General features: G+C 38.8%; 1 protein-coding gene across 4 annotated transcripts in view; it reads left to right on the top strand.

The window, feature by feature from the left end:
- top2b (DNA topoisomerase II beta) overlaps positions 1-19,328 on the top strand; it is a 64,766-nt gene that overhangs the window by 26,260 nt on the left and 19,178 nt on the right. For all 4 annotated transcript variants that reach the window (XM_036567680.1, XM_036567679.1, XM_036567682.1 and 1 more), the window contains exons 6-21: positions 274-371; positions 2,692-2,904; positions 5,294-5,467; positions 6,532-6,633; positions 6,800-6,937; positions 7,313-7,451; positions 9,069-9,226; positions 9,833-9,958; positions 10,097-10,207; positions 10,319-10,424; positions 11,392-11,501; positions 13,250-13,342; positions 13,752-13,866; positions 15,492-15,613; positions 17,262-17,410; positions 18,809-19,040. In XM_036567680.1, coding sequence (XP_036423573.1) covers positions 274-371; positions 2,692-2,904; positions 5,294-5,467; positions 6,532-6,633; positions 6,800-6,937; positions 7,313-7,451; positions 9,069-9,226; positions 9,833-9,958; positions 10,097-10,207; positions 10,319-10,424; positions 11,392-11,501; positions 13,250-13,342; positions 13,752-13,866; positions 15,492-15,613; positions 17,262-17,410; positions 18,809-19,040 — 2,186 coding nt within the window. The remainder of the gene's footprint in view (positions 1-273; positions 372-2,691; positions 2,905-5,293; positions 5,468-6,531; positions 6,634-6,799; positions 6,938-7,312; positions 7,452-9,068; positions 9,227-9,832; positions 9,959-10,096; positions 10,208-10,318; positions 10,425-11,391; positions 11,502-13,249; positions 13,343-13,751; positions 13,867-15,491; positions 15,614-17,261; positions 17,411-18,808; positions 19,041-19,328) is intronic.

Raw genomic sequence — 19,328 nt, 5'->3', positions numbered from 1 at the left:
TACACACAATGTAAAGAGCGACAGAAATTTGCAAATTATGTCAAAAACTGAAAAAGAACAAAAATGGAGATAAAAGGTTTTCTTCTGACAACAGCGATATATATGTATATATATATACACACACACACACACACACACACACACACACACACACACGCACACATACATGTACACAGGCTTTCTGCAGTGTGGCTTCAAGATCTGCAGCTCTGCTCTTGCAATCCGAATGTTTTTTTTTCTCCTTAAAAAAGATGTCTTATCTGTGCTCTCCAGGTGGAAGGAACGGGTACGGTGCTAAACTCTGTAATATATTCAGTACCAAGTTCACAGTGGAGACGGCCTGCAAAGAGTACAAACACAGCTTCAAACAGGTACCAACACCTTCCATTTCACTGAAATAATCATTGACCTGCTCCTGAAAAATGGCAGCATCTGCTTGAGACAATGTGACAGAAATGTTAGTTTCACATTGATTAATATCGGATAACGTACTAATAAAACAAATAACATGTCATAAATGACAGTGACACAGACATACGGTTGATAAATGATCTGGCAATGTTTTTATTTTATGAATTCTGACGTTTGCAAGTGTACGGAATACTGAAGTGTACGGAATACTGAAGTGTACGGAATACTGAAGTATCAGAGCACTGAGGATATATAGTATACTGAAATGTGTGGAATACCGATGTTTTTACGGAATACTGAAGTGTACAGAATGCTGAGGTGTCAGAATATTGAGGTATATGGAATACTGAGAGTTACGAAATACTAAAGTGTACGGACTACTGATGTTTTTACGGAATACTGAAGTGTACAGAACGCTGAGGTGTCCGAATATTAAGGTATATGGTATACTGAAGTGTACGGAATACTAAAGTGCATGGAATATTGAAGTATCAGAACACTGAGGATATATAGTATACTGAAATGTACGGAATACTGATGTTTTTACGGAATACTGAAGTGTACAGAATGCTGAGGTGTCAGAAAATTGAGGTATATGGAATACTGAGAGTTACGAAATACTAAAGTGTGTGGAATACTGAAGCGTACAGATTAATGCAACATATGAAATAATAAAACGTGTCTAATAATGAAATATACAGAATAATAAAATATATGGAATAATGAAATATATATAATAATGAAGCGTACGGAATACTTAAGTATATGAAATACTGTGCTGTTATGTTAATGTTATTTTTCCTGTGTTTGACAACTTTCGGTACACATTTGTGGTGTCAAGGCACAGTTAATTTCACAGTTGGGCGTCCACTATTGTGTCTGTAGCCGGTGCACAAGATAAGCCGTGTGGTCTGTCTGACTTTATCTTTTCCATCCAGACATTCCAGTCTTTTTAGGAAAGCAGGCCGTGAGCCTCTGTGGTTTAAGCTGTAATGAGCTGTCCTAATGCGCAGATGTAAGGATATCAATACAGCATCAAAAACTGAGCATCAAACAGTGAATGGAAATGTAGACCGTATCCCTGATATGCTTCGTCATGCTCTTCAGAGCGTCTCTCATTTACAGACTTTCATGGAAACCACTGTCAGTGATTAAAGCTGGGTGCCAGGGTGTGTCCTATCAGAGTGAAGTGGGCAGGGAGGGGCAGGACTTGGACAGACCCACATTCAAATGGACAGACCCACATTCAAAGAAGTGGGCTTTTTTTAAAAAAAAGTCACTTATGAATTCTAGGGGTTGTGATTTTTGGGATTTATTTTGATAGACGGGTGACGCAGCAGACGATGAAAAACGTCTGTTTGAGCTGTCTGAGAACTAAAATCAGGACATTTATAACATTAAAACATTGAAAATAGTCTGTGATCTTGATCTTACAGTTGAAAATCGCACATTACACACTTTGCATCATAAAAGTTCTTCAGATTGATGGAGAATCTGCTGTAAATGGTCCTATAGCACCTTTTTGGAAAAAAATTCTATATAACACCAAAAAGGGTTCCACAGTTTTACAAGCTTGGCATTGTAACTTTAGCAGAACACTTTTTGGTGCTATTACGAAAAGGTGCTATATAGAACCATCTACAGCAGATTCTCCATCAATCTGAAGAACCTTTCATGATGCGAAGGGTTCTTTGAGTGTTCATGGTTCTATATAGAATCATTTTCTTTACTGAAGAACCATCTTTTTTAGGAGTGTAGAGTTCAAAATCAATTTATATTTTATATATATATATATATACATCATCTAAACCACTTATCCTTCTGGGTCACGATGAGGTGCTGGAGCCTATCCCAGCTGTCATTGGGTGGAAGGCAGGATACACCCTGGACAGGTCACCAGTCCATCGCAGGGCACATATATATATATATATATATATATATATATATATATATATATATATATATATATATATATATATATATATATATATATATGTATATTGTGTCTCAGTCATCAGGCAGTGAATTCATAACCATTTCATGTAGTAACGTTCTGTGAGGGAGCTTTTAGAGGTGGACGTCTGGTTCCTATCACCACCACTGTGAACAGTTCTATTTTACATCAAACCACTCTGAATGACTTTGTTTACATCTGAACTATTAAATTGTGCAGAAACTCGCACATATAATAATAATAATAATAATAATAATAAGGTAAAAATAAATTAAAGTCAGTTCACTAACCGATGAAAATGATCCGTCATGTTTTCTCCCCAAAAGACGTGGCAGAACAACATGACAAAAACCAGCGACCCCAGGATCAAATACTTCGACGGGGACGACTTCACCTGCGTCACATTCCAGCCCGACCTCGCCAAATTCAAGATGGAGAAACTGGACAAGGACATTGTGGCTCTGCTGACACGCAGGGCCTATGATGTCGCCGGCTCCTGCAAGGGTGTTAAAGTCATTCTCAACGGAAAGAAGCTGCCTGTAAGTCACACCTCACTGCATTTACATTACATTTATTGGCATGTTGGGCTCGTATCAGACTCTGTATCACTGATAATGGCGAACTGGGCGAACTGCACATGTTCAGTCAGTCCCTCCATATTTTCCTATCACAATATATGTAATCGACATTGCCAGTTTGTTAACATTAAGAAATTAGAATATTTTATCATGTAATAAAATATTTGACTATAGAAATTTGGTGCTTGCTTTGTATGCAAGCAGTGTCGTTACATCATTTCAAATATTCATTTCATTTATTCACTTCATTTAAAATATTGAAAATCTGTTTCTCTGAGAATTTAAAACAGCTTTAAAATATTTTTAAATCTAAGTCTGGATGTCAGCAAGTTAAGTTACACTTAATTTCCAATTTGCTTTTTTTCTTGTTTTATGAGAAACTAATTAATTTACATTCAAAACAACAAAAAAGTGCAAAAATTGCCCACATATTTCAGCCCACGACGATCACAAAATCCTGGTAGGAATCGAAAGTGCCTGCTTAGCCTTCATGTCTTTTTTCCTTACATAGGATTTACGTTGTCCAGTAAATAACAGGCCAGTGGGTTATATATCTAGCTGTAAGCATATTAATGGCCCATTTTCAATGGGATGAGCGTATTTATACATACATGCTATATATTTTCAGGATAAATTCAAAATAGTTGCTGATACGTATTATTTAATACAGACTCTATACTGTTCGTATTACCCTAAATACTCGTCTGCTCTGGTTTCGATCACAGACGTTTTCTTTTTTATTTTTTGGCTGATCTGTTTATGGTTTGTAGTAACTCATTTGATATAGCCGGTAATCTTGCCAGCCCAAATCCTGCATGCTGCTAACGATTATCAACACCTTATCAGCCTGTGCAGCTTATCTCGGCTATCCAGAGGCTCAGAGTCACATGAGGATAAACCAGCCTGTCTCGCAGCGGCATAAACCGTAATGACTATAGCGAACCGTCCGAGCTGTTGGGCTGTCGTCTGATAGTTTGGCAAATCTGACCTCTGCTCAGCTCGTTAGAATAAGTGTCACGACTTTTCACGCTGATCAGAGCCTGTAATGGTTGTAGTTGTGTGTGAGCAGCTGAGGAGCGGCACGTTTGGGGAAGTCAGCTGCAGCTGGCGGCTGTTGTGGTTTTAACATTTCCTTCAAGCAACCAACGGGTCAAAACGCCCTGCATGTTTTTAGACGTTACTGACGGTTTGCAATGACAAAACATCCTGTGATGATGTTTACTTTGTTTTTACATTGTTATCATACAATACTTCTATCTAATCAATAATTACGTAAATTAAATCAAGAGTGGCAGTAATGGAATTTAATAAATTCTTGTGATGTCTGGATCTCTCTCTGTATATACATCTCTGCTGTTTCGTTTTTCAGTTTTTCACATAGTAAAAAAAAGAAAATGCCTGTCGCCTTTTACATTGTGTCAATTTCATGACGAAAAAAATTACTTGGAAAAAAGTGTGTGTGTATATGTGTGTGTATATATATATATATATATATATATATATATATATATGAAAATTGTTCAAATTGTTATGGAGGTTAATGGTGTAATTATTTATTTTATTATTTATTGGTCATTTTGGACCATTTCTATTGGTCCATTCATTATAAAATAATTTATTATAAATTATGTCAAAAACTCAAAAACGACAAAGACGGACATATGAGGTTTTGTTCTGACTGTGACTTTATACAGCGTGGTCTGCTGGCAATTCTGGCCCATGAGGACGCTTGATCTGGTCCACCAGGCAGTGACCCTAAACCCACCACCACTTATTTACCTTTTAATTTGTATTTTAGTAACAAAATAAAAGGATATATATATATATATATATATATATATATATATATTCTTTATTTGTATATTGTTTTGCCTTTGGGTCCTCTGCTTCAAGCACTGCTCCCCAAGATGAACAGTTTGACCACGCTTGATACACAGTACATCTGATAGACGTTATACATATTGGCACTGTCATAACAAAACCTTGTAACTCCAATTTTTCATTGTTTTTCATGTTTTTGCATACTTTGAAAATGCCAGCTGATGAGCGGACCAACAGAAATGGTCCAAAATGATTTTGATTAAAATTTGGAACTTAAGTATGTTTTTTTACTTCTCGTGTGAAGTTACTGTTTCAGAGATACGAGGTTTTGATATCACTTACATGCTGTTGTTTGTTTATTTATTTATCCAGTCAGCATTTTTGACACCTATCACAAGCCAGAGAACTCTGATCCTGGTTGCGTGTCTGCATAAAAGGCCACCTTCTCGCAGTGCCAGTTTGATATCACACTTAGCATTATCTGTACTTGTGCTCTCTCTCACTAATGATCCCTGATCTCCTGCTGTAGGTGAACAGCTTCCGCAGCTACGTGGACCTGTACGTGAAGGATAAGCTGGACGAGACAGGCGTGGCTCTGAAAGTGGTGAACGAGGCCGTAAACGAGCGCTGGGAGGTCTGTCTCACCATGAGCGAGAAAGGCTTCCAGCAGATCAGCTTCGTCAACAGCATCGCTACTACCAAGGTAGCCGGAGCTCAATTTTAAGCCCGTTTTTTGCATCCCTCAGAAAAGGGGTGGTTATATTATTGGGCTGATTACAGACCTGGGATCTGCATTTACGTCTGATTAGAGATCCGAATCTGTGATCACCAGAGGGTTCAGCTCATTGCTCATTTTCCAGGACAAACAAACAGTCAAATTCCAAAACTCATCCTTTTACTCATGATTTCAGTGGAAAATATCTGAAAACAAAAGGGACAAAAAAAGAGTGAATGAAAACAAAGTAGACCCACTAATCACTGACATTTGAGGCTAATTGCATCATTGAGCACTTAATCTAATCAGTATGGTGATTGTTTTTTTAATCACACAGTGACTTTACGTCCTAGTGGTTTAATCTAATTATCTGCATATACTTGAAAAAAATTAAGAAGAGGATTGCCTCACTTTTTCCAAGTAAATTAGCAAATAATTCAGAGTTCAGGAGCAAATGTAATAATATTATTTGCTCGCAATTTGCTGTCTAAGAACATTGCTTTTTCAAGCTTAAACACTTTGAGTAAATATCAGTTTATTTAAAAAAGAAGTAAACAGGTTTAAAAGGCCCATATCATGGAAAACCGAAATGTCCTCAGTTTCTAAAAATTTGATTTAGTGTGTAAACACTGTTAAAGTTTCAAAACGAACAGTTTACTTCTCAGTCCATACTAAGTTGCACCAACAAGCTGTTTAGAGTTCATTGCATCTGTGATGTCTCGAAACGACTCATAAATAAAGCTACTCATTACACATATCTGCTTAATCACTACTCAGAGAAGTTTCTTGAATAAGGACTCTGGCCAGGTTTTATTTACAAGGGCAATTAAGACTAATAAATTGTGTGATTAGCATCCAGGGTCATACGTTTTGTTCAAAGACGTGATTATACATGTTTTTAGATGTTGCTGACGGTTAGACTGTGACGTGCCCGATCCAGGCGCTATTATATTAATTGAAACAGCACTAATTATGATTGACTGTAGTCTTTTCTAGTCAGTAGGTGGTGCTGATTTTACTGTTGAGGTTCTAATTCCTTTTGCTTCTCTCAGGGTGGCAGACACATCGATTACGTTGTGGATCAAATCGTGGCGAAACTCATCGAGGTGGTGAAGAAGAAGAATAAAGCAGGAGTCTCAGTGAAACCATTTCAGGTTTGGGCTTTAAATACTAGCGTTAAACCATCTGGCGACATCGGCTTTGGTTTACAGTCACATCATGATGCTTTTTAAATGTTTATATCGTAATTCATATGTATATAACAGTCTGATTTTTATACCTCAGTGAAGTTATTGTTCAGTAACTCTTGTTTTATTTCAGGTCAAGAACCACATCTGGGTGTTTGTGAATGCTCTGATCGAGAACCCGACCTTCGATTCTCAGACGAAGGAGAACATGACACTTCAGACCAAAAACTTTGGCTCCAAATGTGCTTTGTCTGAAAAGTTCATAAGAGCGGTAAGGGTTCTTATGATAGTATGTTTGGATGATTAGATGATTAGATTAGATGAAGGATGTGTAGAACTACGATTAGAACTTCTTTTAAGGGCAACTTAACAAACTTCAGCCCAGTGGTTCTCAATCCCAGTCTTAGGAACCAGTTCTCCACTCATTTTTGTGTTTTCCCTGCTGTAAGAAACTTGATTCGGCGGGTGAAGAGCTTGATTTTTAGCTTCAGGGTTCAATCAGGCATGTTAGAGAAGGGAAAACACAAAAGTGTGGAAAGCCTGGTGCCCCCACTGCTTCTTTCACCTCTTCATCTGTGCATTGTTTATGTTTTTAAAGTACCGAACACTTTTTTGTGTAAACTTAAACTCCATTATTGCCATGCAGGCCACGAACTGCGGCATCGTGGAGAGCATTCTGAACTGGGTGAAGTTCAAGGCTCAGACGCAGCTGAATAAAAAGTGCTCTTCTGTCAAGCACAGCAAGATCAAAGGCATCCCAAAACTGGACGACGCTAACGATGCTGGTAAGCTCGGACAGCTCAGAAGCGCTCCCTGAATCCTCACTCATCTTGACATGTCACGTCCTTCATTCAAGAGCTCAGAGAGTCTGGAGGGGGCAGCACCATTTATACCAGGGGTCGGCAACATGCGGCTCTTTTACTGCCCTGTCGCGGCTCCACAGCAGAATTAGATTTCTAGGTAAAAATAAAATAATCCTCCTTTTGATCGTTCTAGCACAGTTTTAGCAATAGATGATCTTAAACTCTGGAGTTAATGTAGAACTCCTAATTCACCCTTTAACCCTGAAGACTGCTGGGCACCATAGCAACACAGATTACCATCTCACCTAGCTTGTGTCTAGCAAAAAGGCAAAGAGAAAGATTTAAGACTAACATCGATAATTTGGAGATGAATGGACTTATTTGCATTTATAATCACCCCAGCTGGTTTCCTGATACGTTTAATCTGCAACGAGAAACTGGCAAACACGAATTCTCCCGTTCCACCTTAAATGGCGCCTTCCACCTTATTCTGGCACCTCAGGCACCATTTAAGATGGAACGGAAAAATTTGAACAATAATCTGGTGAATGAGAAGCGACTTCAGCCTCGTAAAAAGTTAAACGTTGAGAGGCATTTTACAAGAAACTGTTCTACTTTTAAGAAAAAGTTTCCTGCTGGAGATGCGAGAAAAGTGGCTGTAGCACATCAGCACATACTGAGACATATTTACAGCCAAGATGGTAAAATGGACATAAAGTGTTGAGGCTCCCAAGGTGGTTTAATTTTTGTTGAAAGGACAAAATGGCTCTTCTTAACATTTGCTTGCTGACCTCTGGCTTATAAGTATGAATGATCAATTGTTTTTAAATTGAAACTGCAATTTTGAAAGAATGTTCAGATCACGACGGTGTGATTTCATAGCCTTCACTATTAACGATGTGTATAAGTGACCAGAAACAGCCAAACACCCTGTGGTTTGTATGTGACAACACAGCTACTCATTCTAACTCGCACTTTAGCTCCTGCTCTGGCTTCAAACCAGACAAAAGTGAATATTTTGACACAATTTATTAGTTTGCCAGAGTGTCTATGTCTTAAATTAGTTAGTAAAATACCTCTGTACCTATAGTTCTTTGACTGTCTCCCTCATAGTTCAGTGTTTTGGCGTTCGCTGCTTTTTATCCTCTTGTCTGTAGTCTGTCGTTTCCTAAATGGCTGTAAAAATGTGGAGCCTGGCTGCTGTATGGATAATATTGGCCAATATTGATCACCTGCACTTTTTTGTTATTGGAAAGCCTGACGTTTTGCATGAGAATAGCATATTAATATTACACTAATTACCTTTTCTATCAAGAGCATTATGATTAACAGAACCCAATTTGAATTTAAGAAATGCGTTAACTGAGAATAGTAATATTTCACAATTTACAGTTGACAACTGACAATCAAATCAGTCGACAGTTATTTACAACTAAAACTAAAGTGTAGAATATAAAACTATACATAAAATCACATCTGCTGATATAATATAAGCAGTCATCTGAATTTTTATCAATATTGACCATACAATGTTTGCACTGCTCAGACCTTATTATAATGTTTCGATGTGTGATTGATGGCTGTCTCTCTCACTGTAAGGTGGGAAACATTCATCCGATTGCACACTGATTCTGACTGAGGGAGATTCAGCCAAATCCCTGGCCGTCTCAGGGCTGGGCGTGATTGGACGAGACCGCTATGGAGTCTTCCCCCTGAGAGGCAAAATGCTCAACGTTCGAGAGGCCACACACAAACAGGTGAGCTCTGAAGCCCGATCACGAGTTCGATCCCTGGTGATGCTACAGCCGTCCGTGGCCGGGAGTCCAAGAGAGCACAATTGGCCTCGCTCTGTCTGGGTGGGTAGGATGGCCCCCTGCCCCCCCCCATCACTCAGCACAATGCTAGTCAGCACAGGCATCTGTTAGCTGACGTAGCAGATCTGGCGGTTGGCGCTTTCCTTCAATGACGTTGTGTGAGCGGCAGTTAGAAAAGATGCGGTGGCGCTTCACAGGTCTCGGAGGAAGCCTGTGTTAGCCTTCACGCTCCTAGCGTTGGTGGTATTGTGTGACTGGGGGAATCCTAACTAGTGGCTGGAATTGGAGACGACTAATTCGGGAGAAAATTGGGGGAAAAATCCCCAAAAAACCCCAAAAACAATGGTATAGAAATTTTGGATGCTGCATGGCTCTGCGTGAAGTGACTCGATGTGTGGTTGCCTTTACAGCTAAATTAACTCATTAGAAGGACTGTCAGGATATTTTTTGGCACTGTTATGCTTCATCCAGGTAATCTCTAGTGCCCTAAATAGTATTGGGGTGACTGTATTTTTGTATACAGATGCAGTCTTTCTCCTCTGTTTGTAGATAATGGAGAACGCAGAAATCAACAACATCATCAAGATTGTGGGCTTACAGTATAAGAAGAGCTACGATGACCCCGAATCACTGAAATCTCTACGTTATGGCAAAATAATGATCATGACTGATCAGGTATGTTACCTTTTTTTCACTTTATTTTCCTTTTTCTTTCAGGGAAATATACTTTTATATTCAGCAGGTTGGCTTCTTCTTGTGTAGAGTGTCCTGTGGTCTAATAATCTAATGATTTATTTAATTTTGTGCGCTTAGGATCAAGACGGTTCCCACATTAAAGGCCTGCTCATCAACTTCTTTCACCATAACTGGCCTTCCCTGCTGAAGCACACGTTTCTGGAGCAGTTTATCACCCCCATCGTCAAAGTACGAACTTCAGCCTTTCTTTTGAGATACTGCTGCATTTCATATACTGCTTGCACAGCGTGAAAGAAGTGTTCCACGTTTAATGCTTGTTTTGTTCAATATTTTGTGCAGGCCAGCAAGAACAAACAGGAAATTTCCTTCTACAGCATTCCAGAGTTCGAAGAGTGGAAGAAACAAACAGAGAACCACAAAACATGGCACATAAAGTACTACAAAGGTTTGTTTTATTTATAGTAAATTAATATGTAAAAAACAAATATATATACACCCATCAGGCATAACATCATGACCACCTCCTTGTTTCTGTGCTCATTGTCCATTTTATCAGCTCCACTTACTATATAGGTGCACTTTGTAGTTCTACAGTTACAGACTGTAGTCCATCTGTTTCTCTGATACTTTGTTAGCCCCCTTTTACCCTGTTCTTCAGTGGTCAGGACCCCCATGGACCCTCACAGAGCAGGTACTATTTGGGTGGTGGATCATTCTCAGCGCTGCAGTAACACTGACGTGGTGGTGGTGGTGTGTTAGTGTGTGTTGTGCTGGTCTGAGTGGATCAGACACAGCAGTGCTGCTGAAGTTTTTAAACACCTCAGTGTCGCTGCTGGACTGAAAATAGTCCACCAACCAAAAATATCCAGCTAACAGCGTCCTGTGGGCAGCGTCCTGTGACCACTGATGAAGGACTAGAGGATGACCAACACAAACTGTGCAGCAGCAGATGAGCTATCGTCTCTGACTTTACATCTACAAGGTGGACTGACAAGGTAGGAGTGTCTAATAGAGTGGACAGTGAGTGGACACAGTATTTAAAAACTCCAGCAGCACTGCTGTGATTGATCCACTCAGACCAGCGCAACACACCACCACCACATCAGTGTTACTGCAGTGCTGAGAATGATCCACCACCCAAATAGTACCTGCTCTGTGAGGGTCCATGGGGGTCCTGACCACTGAAGAACAGGGTAAAAGGGGGCTAACAAAGTATCAGAGAAACAGATGGACTACAGTCTGTAACTGTAGAACTACAAAGTGCACCTATATAGTAAGTGGAGCTGATAAAATGGACAATGAGTGTAGAAACAAGGAGGTGGTCATAATGTTATGCCTGATCTGTGTATACTGGATACTATCAGAATGGTACCATGCATAATCGTGTTGCGCTTCCTGATGTAATGTTGTAGGTTTGGGTACCAGCACAAGCAAAGAGGCGAAGGAGTACTTTGCTGACATGGAGAGGCATCGGATTATGTTCAAGTATGGGGGCACAGAGGATGATGCTGCGATTACTTTGGTTAGTAATGTCAGGAATGTTATTCTCTTGCATTTTGAGCTGAGGGAATCGCACAATATTTATAGTACTCACATATTTAACACACCTCAGATATTTCACACTCTGATATTAGTGTTAACTGAATGTAGCTCAGAAAGACTTGCAAGGTGGGATGTTTTGATCTGATCCAGTAGTTCATAATTGGAGAGAATCCAGGCTTATTTTCAATCAATCAGTCAACCTTTATTTCGACTCGGAAGTACATTAAGGGTGACCCTCGTTTACAATGTAGCCGAGCAAATTAATCAGGAATTGAAAAAGTTGAAATTAAATTTATCAACTAAAACAAATGAAAATCAGCAGGACAGGAATATTTATATATAAAAAATAGCAGCTCAAATAGAAAAAAAAGGCATAAAATATCAATAAAATATACGGTCACGTTATTTGGATGGTCCCCTATAGATGATCTAAAGCTACATAAATTCTTAATAAACTTTCTGGTGATGCTCAGTTAATTATCAACAACATTATGTTTAGGAGTAGATGTAGGTTTTGCCTTGAGGTTAGTTTTAGGGATAGATTTAATAGAATCTTTCACATTCAGCTTCAAGTTTAGTTGCATTTAGTAGATATGTAAATGTTAGTTAAAGATAGACTGAGGATCTAGAAAGCATCTACAGTGGACCATCCAAATAAAGTGTTAGCAAATATATAATGAAAACACAAAGTAAGTAAAAACACCTACATAGATAATAAGCAGTAAAAAACTTGAACTTTAGAAAAATCTAATTATTTACTAGAATAGAACAGTAAAGGAATTAACATCAAATAAAACAGTCAAATAACACGCGCACATTTTCTAAGCCGCTTATCCTTCTGGGTCGCAGGGGGAGCTGGATCCCATAATAAAATAGTAAGGAAACTGGGCAACACAGTGGCGCAGTGTGTAGCGCTGTTGCCTCACAGCAAGAAGGACCTGGGTTCGATTCCCTGGCCGGGCAACCAGGGTCCTTTCTGCATGGAGTTTGCATGTTCTCCCTGTGTCTGTGTGGGTTTCCTCCTCATAGTCCAAAGACATGCAGTCAGGCCAACTGGACATGCTAACTTGCCCCTAGGTGTGAGTATGTGTGTGAATGTGTATGTCTGTCTGCCCTGCGATGGACTGGCGACCTGTCCAGGGTGTATCCAGCCTTCCACCCAATGACAGCTGGGATAGGCTCCAGCTTCCCCCGCAACCCAGAAGGATAAGCGGCTTAGAAGATGAGAAAGGAAAATGTAACTAAAACAGTTACAGCCTGTCTGACGGTGGTTAAAGACTAAAAGTTTAAAACGATCGAGTGACACCAGCGAGCGAGTTTTAGAGACCTCTGTAGTGAATTCCAGCTCACTGGTGCTCTGCAGCTAAAAGCCAGTTTTCCCAGTTCAGTAAAAACCCCCAGTAACTAGAGCAGGTCTGATGATTACTGTTATTAATAGAGATCATAGATAAGACATAAGCTGGTATGTAGCTGGAGAGTGATTTATAATTGGTCAGGTTTCTGTTCCGCTAACAGTGCAGTTAAAACCGAGAGAAAGGAGCTGACCGCCTTACGCGTGTTAGATCAGTGTAAAGCTAGACAGTAGTGAAAAAGTGATTCACAGTGAGTTTAAAAGGCACCTTATAATGAAACATCTTCTCTGCTTGCTTTAAATGTTTTCCTCTCATTGTAAGCGTAATAAAAAGGATGGTGTGGAACTCGTCTCCCTCTGCTTTCTCCTCTTTTCAGGCCTTCAGCAAGAAGAAGACAGACGACAGGAAAGAGTGGCTGACTAATTTCATGGAAGACAGACGCCAGAGGAGGATGCACGGTCTGCCTGAGGTGAGGCCAGTCACATCCAGCAGTCAATCACCCATACTTCCAATTAGGTATCCTAGCAAGCAGCAGTGCAGTTAGGAGATTTATGGAAATGGATAACAGTGCCTCTGGGAGAAAGTGTCATTCAGGAGCATGATTCTTAGGAATAACATCCATGGGACGGTTTTTCTGTGGTTCCGCACTTTTGGATTGTTCTTCATTTAAGGCGACATTTGCTCTCATTTTGATTTGTAGTTCGAAAAGCACCAGTTTAGTTAACGCAGTATTTGATCTTTTGATATCCAGGAGTTTTATGCTTATTTTGTGTTAATATAGAGTTTTTTTCTCCTTTTGAAATGTGCACTCCGTCAAATGACAGACAACTGAAAGTGTTTGTGCTCATTTTGTAATAAGAAAACTTATCTTTTTGCAGCAATACCTGTATGGCACCACGACACGACACTTGTCCTACAATGACTTTATCAACAAAGAGCTGATCCTCTTCTCCAACTCCGACAATGAGAGATCCATTCCGTCCCTTGTTGATGGTGCGTCTGGTACTCAATAGTTATGCGAGCTGAATTTGGCAGGTTTTTAACAGTTTTATGGTAACAGAAGGAAACAGACTCTGTCTGAAACTTGTTGGACAGCAGGATTGGATGACATTGTTTTTTTTAGATTGCCGATAGGGCTTTTATAAATATCCCGCTGGATAATATTATTGTTCAAATTAGAAAAAAAGAGATGCTCATTAACAGAAAATGGTCTGTATCCATATGCATGACTCACACTACAGAATAATTGGGCTGATTCTGTGGCCAATTTGCATCTCCCGGCGAACTGAAAAAGATTTCAGACTCACAGTCCAGTTGTGGCCAATTTCTATTGTTCGTCATTCTAGACACACTGACAATTTCTTAATTTTTACAGCTTCCTACTTATTAATTGAAATCTGTCCATTTCTTTGCATTTTCTATTCTGTGTATTTGCTGAGTTTAATATATTGGAAAAAACATGCCATGACTTTTACACAGGCCACGTTTTATGCAAAGTTCAGCAAATAAACAGTAATTGTGCATTAAAATGTACAGGAGTGTGTTCTCTGTAGAGGACATGTTAGCTTATTTATATATAAACACCTCCTTGTTTCTCCGCTCATTGTCCATTTTATCAGCTCCACTTACTATATAGGGTCACTTTGTAGTTCTACAGTTACAGACTGTAGTCCATCTGTTTCTCTGATACTTTGTTAGCCCCCTTTTACCCTGTTCTTCAGTGGTCAGGACCCCCATGGACCCTCACAGTAACACTGATGTGGTGGTGGTGTGTTAGTGTGTGTTGTGCTGGTCTGAGTGGATCAGACACAGCAGTGCTGCTGGAGTTTTTAAACACCTCAGTGTCGCTGCTGGACTGAGAATAGTCCACCAACCAAAAATATCCAGCCAACAGTGTCCTGTGGGCAGCGTCCTGTGACCACTGATGAAGGACTAGAGGATGACCAACACAAACTGTGCAGCAGCAGATGAGCTATCGTCTCTGACTTTACATCTACAAGGTGGACTGACAAGGTAGGAGTGTCTAATAGAGTGGACAGTGAGTGGACACAGTGTTTAAAAACTTCAGCAGCACTGCTGTGTCTGATCCACTCAGACCAGCGCAACACACACTAACACACCACCACCACCACGTCAGTGTTACTGCAGTGCTGAGAATGACCCACCACCCAAATAGTACCTGCTCTGTGAGGGTCCATGGGGGTCCTGACCACTGAAGAACAGGGTAAAAGGGGGCTAACAAAGTATCAGAGAAACAGATGGACTACAGTCTGTAACTGTAGAACTACAAAGTGACCCTATATAGTAGGTGGAGCTGATAAAATGGACAATGAGCGTAGAAACAAGGTTTAATGCTATTTTACTTTAGACACTTCAGTACATTAAAACCAAGTACTTTTGTACTTACACTCAGTTATTATGTTACTGAAAGTACATCTCCTTTTACAAAAGCGTGATTCTTTGATACAGGTAGAAAGTATAAACTGCAGTTTTGTGCAGGTTCAGGTAGAATCTGTCTGTGAAAGTTACTCTTTGTGGAGATCAAAGGCAGAAAAACAAACAGCTGGATGTGAATTCTGATCAAAAGGCTTTTCTTGCTCGGTTGAATGTGTCTGTAGGTCTGAAGCCGGGCCAGAGGAAGGTGCTGTTCACCTGTCTGAAGAGGAACGACAAGAGGGAGGTGAAGGTGGCTCAGCTGGCTGGTTCAGTAGCAGAGATGTCTGCGTACCATCACGGCGAGGTGCGCACGAGTTTCTGAGACAGTCACTTTCAAGGGATCCTGAATTCCTTACATTGTATCTTAACATGAAATTAGATCTAGAAATGCGAAACGCCACAGAATGAATTACTGTAACCTGGTTTGCTGTTATATCATCTGTTGGTTTCATTAACATTACAGATTTTTTTCATTAAACAATTTAAATGCACTAAAATTCAGTATATTTCATGTATTTTTTTGCCGATGCCGACACAAAAACATTTTAAAATGAAACTGGGATTACATTTACCTACACACTTAAAAACGATGGTTCTTCATGGGTTCTTTAATAGAGAAAATGGTTCTGTGTAGAACCATGAACATTTAAAAAACCCTATGCATGATTAAAGGGTTATTTGTATTGTTATAGGGCTCTTCAGATTGATGGAGAATGTGCTGTAGATGGGTCTATGTAGAACCTTTTTGAGAAGGGTTCTACATAGCACCAAAAACCTTTCTTCTATTGTAACGAGCCTGACATAATAACAATAGAAGAACCCTTTTGGTGCTTTGTAGAACCCTTTTCAAAAAGGTCCTATATAGAGCAGCACACTGTCCATCGATTTGAAGAACCCCTTCATGATACAGAGAACCTTTTAATCATGCAGAGGGTTCTTTGAGTGTTCATAGTTTTATATAGAACCTTTTTGGAAAGGGTTCTGTATAGCACCAAAAACAAACAAGCCTGACATAATAACAATAGAAGAACCCTTTCTGGTGCTATGTAGAACCCTTTTTAGAAAGGTCCTATATAGAATCAGCACATTCTCCATCAATCTGAAGAGCCATTTTGTGATTCAAAGAACCCTTTAATCATGCAGAGGGTTCTTTGAATGTTCATGGTTCTATATAGAACCATTTTGAAAAGGGTTCTATATAGCACCCAAAGGGGTTCTTATGTTGTTACAAGCTTAACATGGTAACAAAGTAGAACCCTTTGGGGTGCTATATAGAACCCTTTTCAAAAAGGTTCTATATAGAACCATCTACAGCACATTCTCCATCAATCTGAAGAACACTTTCATGAAACAGAGAACTGTTTAATCATGCAGAGGGTTCTTTGAATGTTCATGGTTCTATATAGAACTATTTTGAAAAGGGTTCTATATAGCACCCAAAAGGGTTCTTATGTTGTTACAAGCTTAACATGGTAACAATACTAGAACCCTTTGGGGTGCTATATAGAACCCTTTTCAAAAAGGTTCTATATAGAACCATCTACAGCACACTCTCCATCAATCTGAAGAACTCTTTCATGAAGCAGAGAACCGTTTAATCATGCAAGGGGTTCTTTGAATGTTCATGGTTGTATTTAGAACCATTTTTTTTTTACTTAAGAACCCTTGAAGAACCATCTTTTTAAGTGTGTTTTTAAGTTTAGTATAACAGAGAAATGTAACATTTATTTGTTGAGGATTACAAACTCAATAAAACGAATAAAGTCCTGATATTTTAGTGCAGCAGCTCAGAGCACAGGAAATACATCATCAAACATCTGTCAGATATAAAACGTCTGTCTGATTCTTATATATTTTTATAGCAAATGTCTGTCAAATTTAATTCTGATATTCTCATGCATCCCTAATGTTTTCAGGATCTGTTTGTGATCAGATTGTTATTTTGTCTTTAGCAAGCTCTGATGATGACCATCGTGAACTTGGCCCAGAACTTTGTGGGCAGCAACAACGTGAACATCCTGCAGCCCCTCGGTCAGTTCGGTACGCGCATCAACGGAGGCAAAGATGCAGCCAGTCCCCGTTACATTTTCACCATGCTCAGGTCTGTCAGTCCCTACACGTCGAACAGTGTGTGTTTAGGTTCTTATCAGTAATTTAAACAGGATGTGTTTGGTTTTCATTGATAATCTAAACTGTGATGTTTGTGTGAGAATCGTGAGCTCGTCAAAATATAAACCATAATTTGTGGCAAAAAAATTGTTGTCTCAATAAAATGTAAAATGTTTGAGATAAATTATATTATTAAATAATTAACAGTTAATATTATATTAATTATTCAATTATTAAATAATTCATATTAAGAATATTAATTAAATAATATGTAATTATTAATAATATTAATTATTAATTAATTATTAATAATATTACTTATGCTTATGGGTACATTTTGGTTTTTCAATCTGAATTTACATGACCAAATCGTAAGGCAAATTGTTTAGTAACTGCTTGAAATGAATGTAATTTATTTTATTTATTTATTTTTTGTAAAAGTTCTCCTCAAATTAACAGAACGTGTTTTATGATGTACACATATTGCTATATGCTTACAATTTACTGCTGAAAGCAAAAAATCTTAGACACTCTGTATTATTTTATAAAAATAATTTTTACAGAGCAGATCACTGAAGAGACGCCATCTGTTTATAGTTTATAGCCCAGATTTGTGGAAAAATGGGTCGACTTTCAGTAGAAAAAAAATTGTGAGTTCAGCTTCTTTTATTATAAGGGTTTAAAATTACATCACCCATCTATTTGACTGGAAAGAAGACAGTTACAGCTCTCATACGACCCCCACCTTTAGAATGTAGCTTATGAAATATGAAAGTTATGAAGAATATGACGAAGTGCATTTTGGAACCACCGGTGGTCTCAAGGAGTTTAAAAGGTTAATTAAGTTACACTGTTTCTCTGTTTACCTTGTAAGGTAGTAATGTAAATCTCAAATAGTTTAGGAAGCTTCACAAAGTTGAGAATTTCAGATGTGTTCATGATGATCAACAAAGACGTAGAAGAATTCAAATAGAGAAACGTAAAGAATCAAGAATTATATTACAGTAAAATGTCTTGTGTAGGTAAAGCAGTGATTGCGCAGATACTTATGACGAAGATACTATAAGTACATAGCCGCATAATATTATGTATCATTTAATAACAAGAAGTATTTGAAATATTACGTTAAACATCTTCATTTTACATTTACATTGTATAACTTGATGAATAAAATTGCTAAACTATTGATATGACAATTAGTGATTATGAATTTTTGAGCCGTATCATTATTATTATTATTATTATTATTATTATTATTATTATTATAGTAATAATGTAATAATGATCTCATGTCTGTAAATAATAAGAATGTTATAATTACAGTTATTGACACTGATATTTTGGCTTTCTTTATGACTAAAAACATATTTTCAATCTCTCTCTCCCTCAGTCCGCTAGCCAAGCTGCTGTTTCCAGCTGTGGACTCCAACCTGTTGAAGTTCCTTTATGATGACAACCAGAAGGTGGAGCCTGAGTGGTACATACCCATAATCCCCATGGTGCTGGTGAACGGAGCTGAGGGTATCGGGACTGGCTGGGCCTGCAAGATCCCCAACTACGATCCTCGAGAAATCGTCAACAACATCAACCGCATGCTTGACCACCAGGATCCTTTGCCTATGGTAAAATCTGCATTTCACATTCAGTACGGGCCGATTTCCAGGACCAGAACTGAGTCAAATCTGGGACTATATTTTCCCTTCAGAATCTTCTGTAGTCCAGGTTCAGACTTAATCCCTGTTTGGAAAACTAGCTCTGTATGTCCAAAAGTTTGTAGACACCTGCTGATACAGCCTTTTCTGAAATGAAGGGAGTTTGTCCCTCTTTGCTGCAGTAACAGCCTCTGCTCTCTAGGAAGGTTTACACTAGATGTTGGACCATTGCTGTGAGGATTTGATTGAGCATTAGTG

This window comes from Colossoma macropomum, unplaced genomic scaffold, assembly GCF_904425465.1.
Source record: "Colossoma macropomum unplaced genomic scaffold, Colossoma_macropomum, whole genome shotgun sequence".
Classification (NCBI taxonomy): domain Eukaryota; kingdom Metazoa; phylum Chordata; class Actinopteri; order Characiformes; family Serrasalmidae; genus Colossoma; species Colossoma macropomum.
Note: the sequence above shows the minus strand (reverse complement) of the source record. Positions and strands in the feature narration are given on the sequence as shown.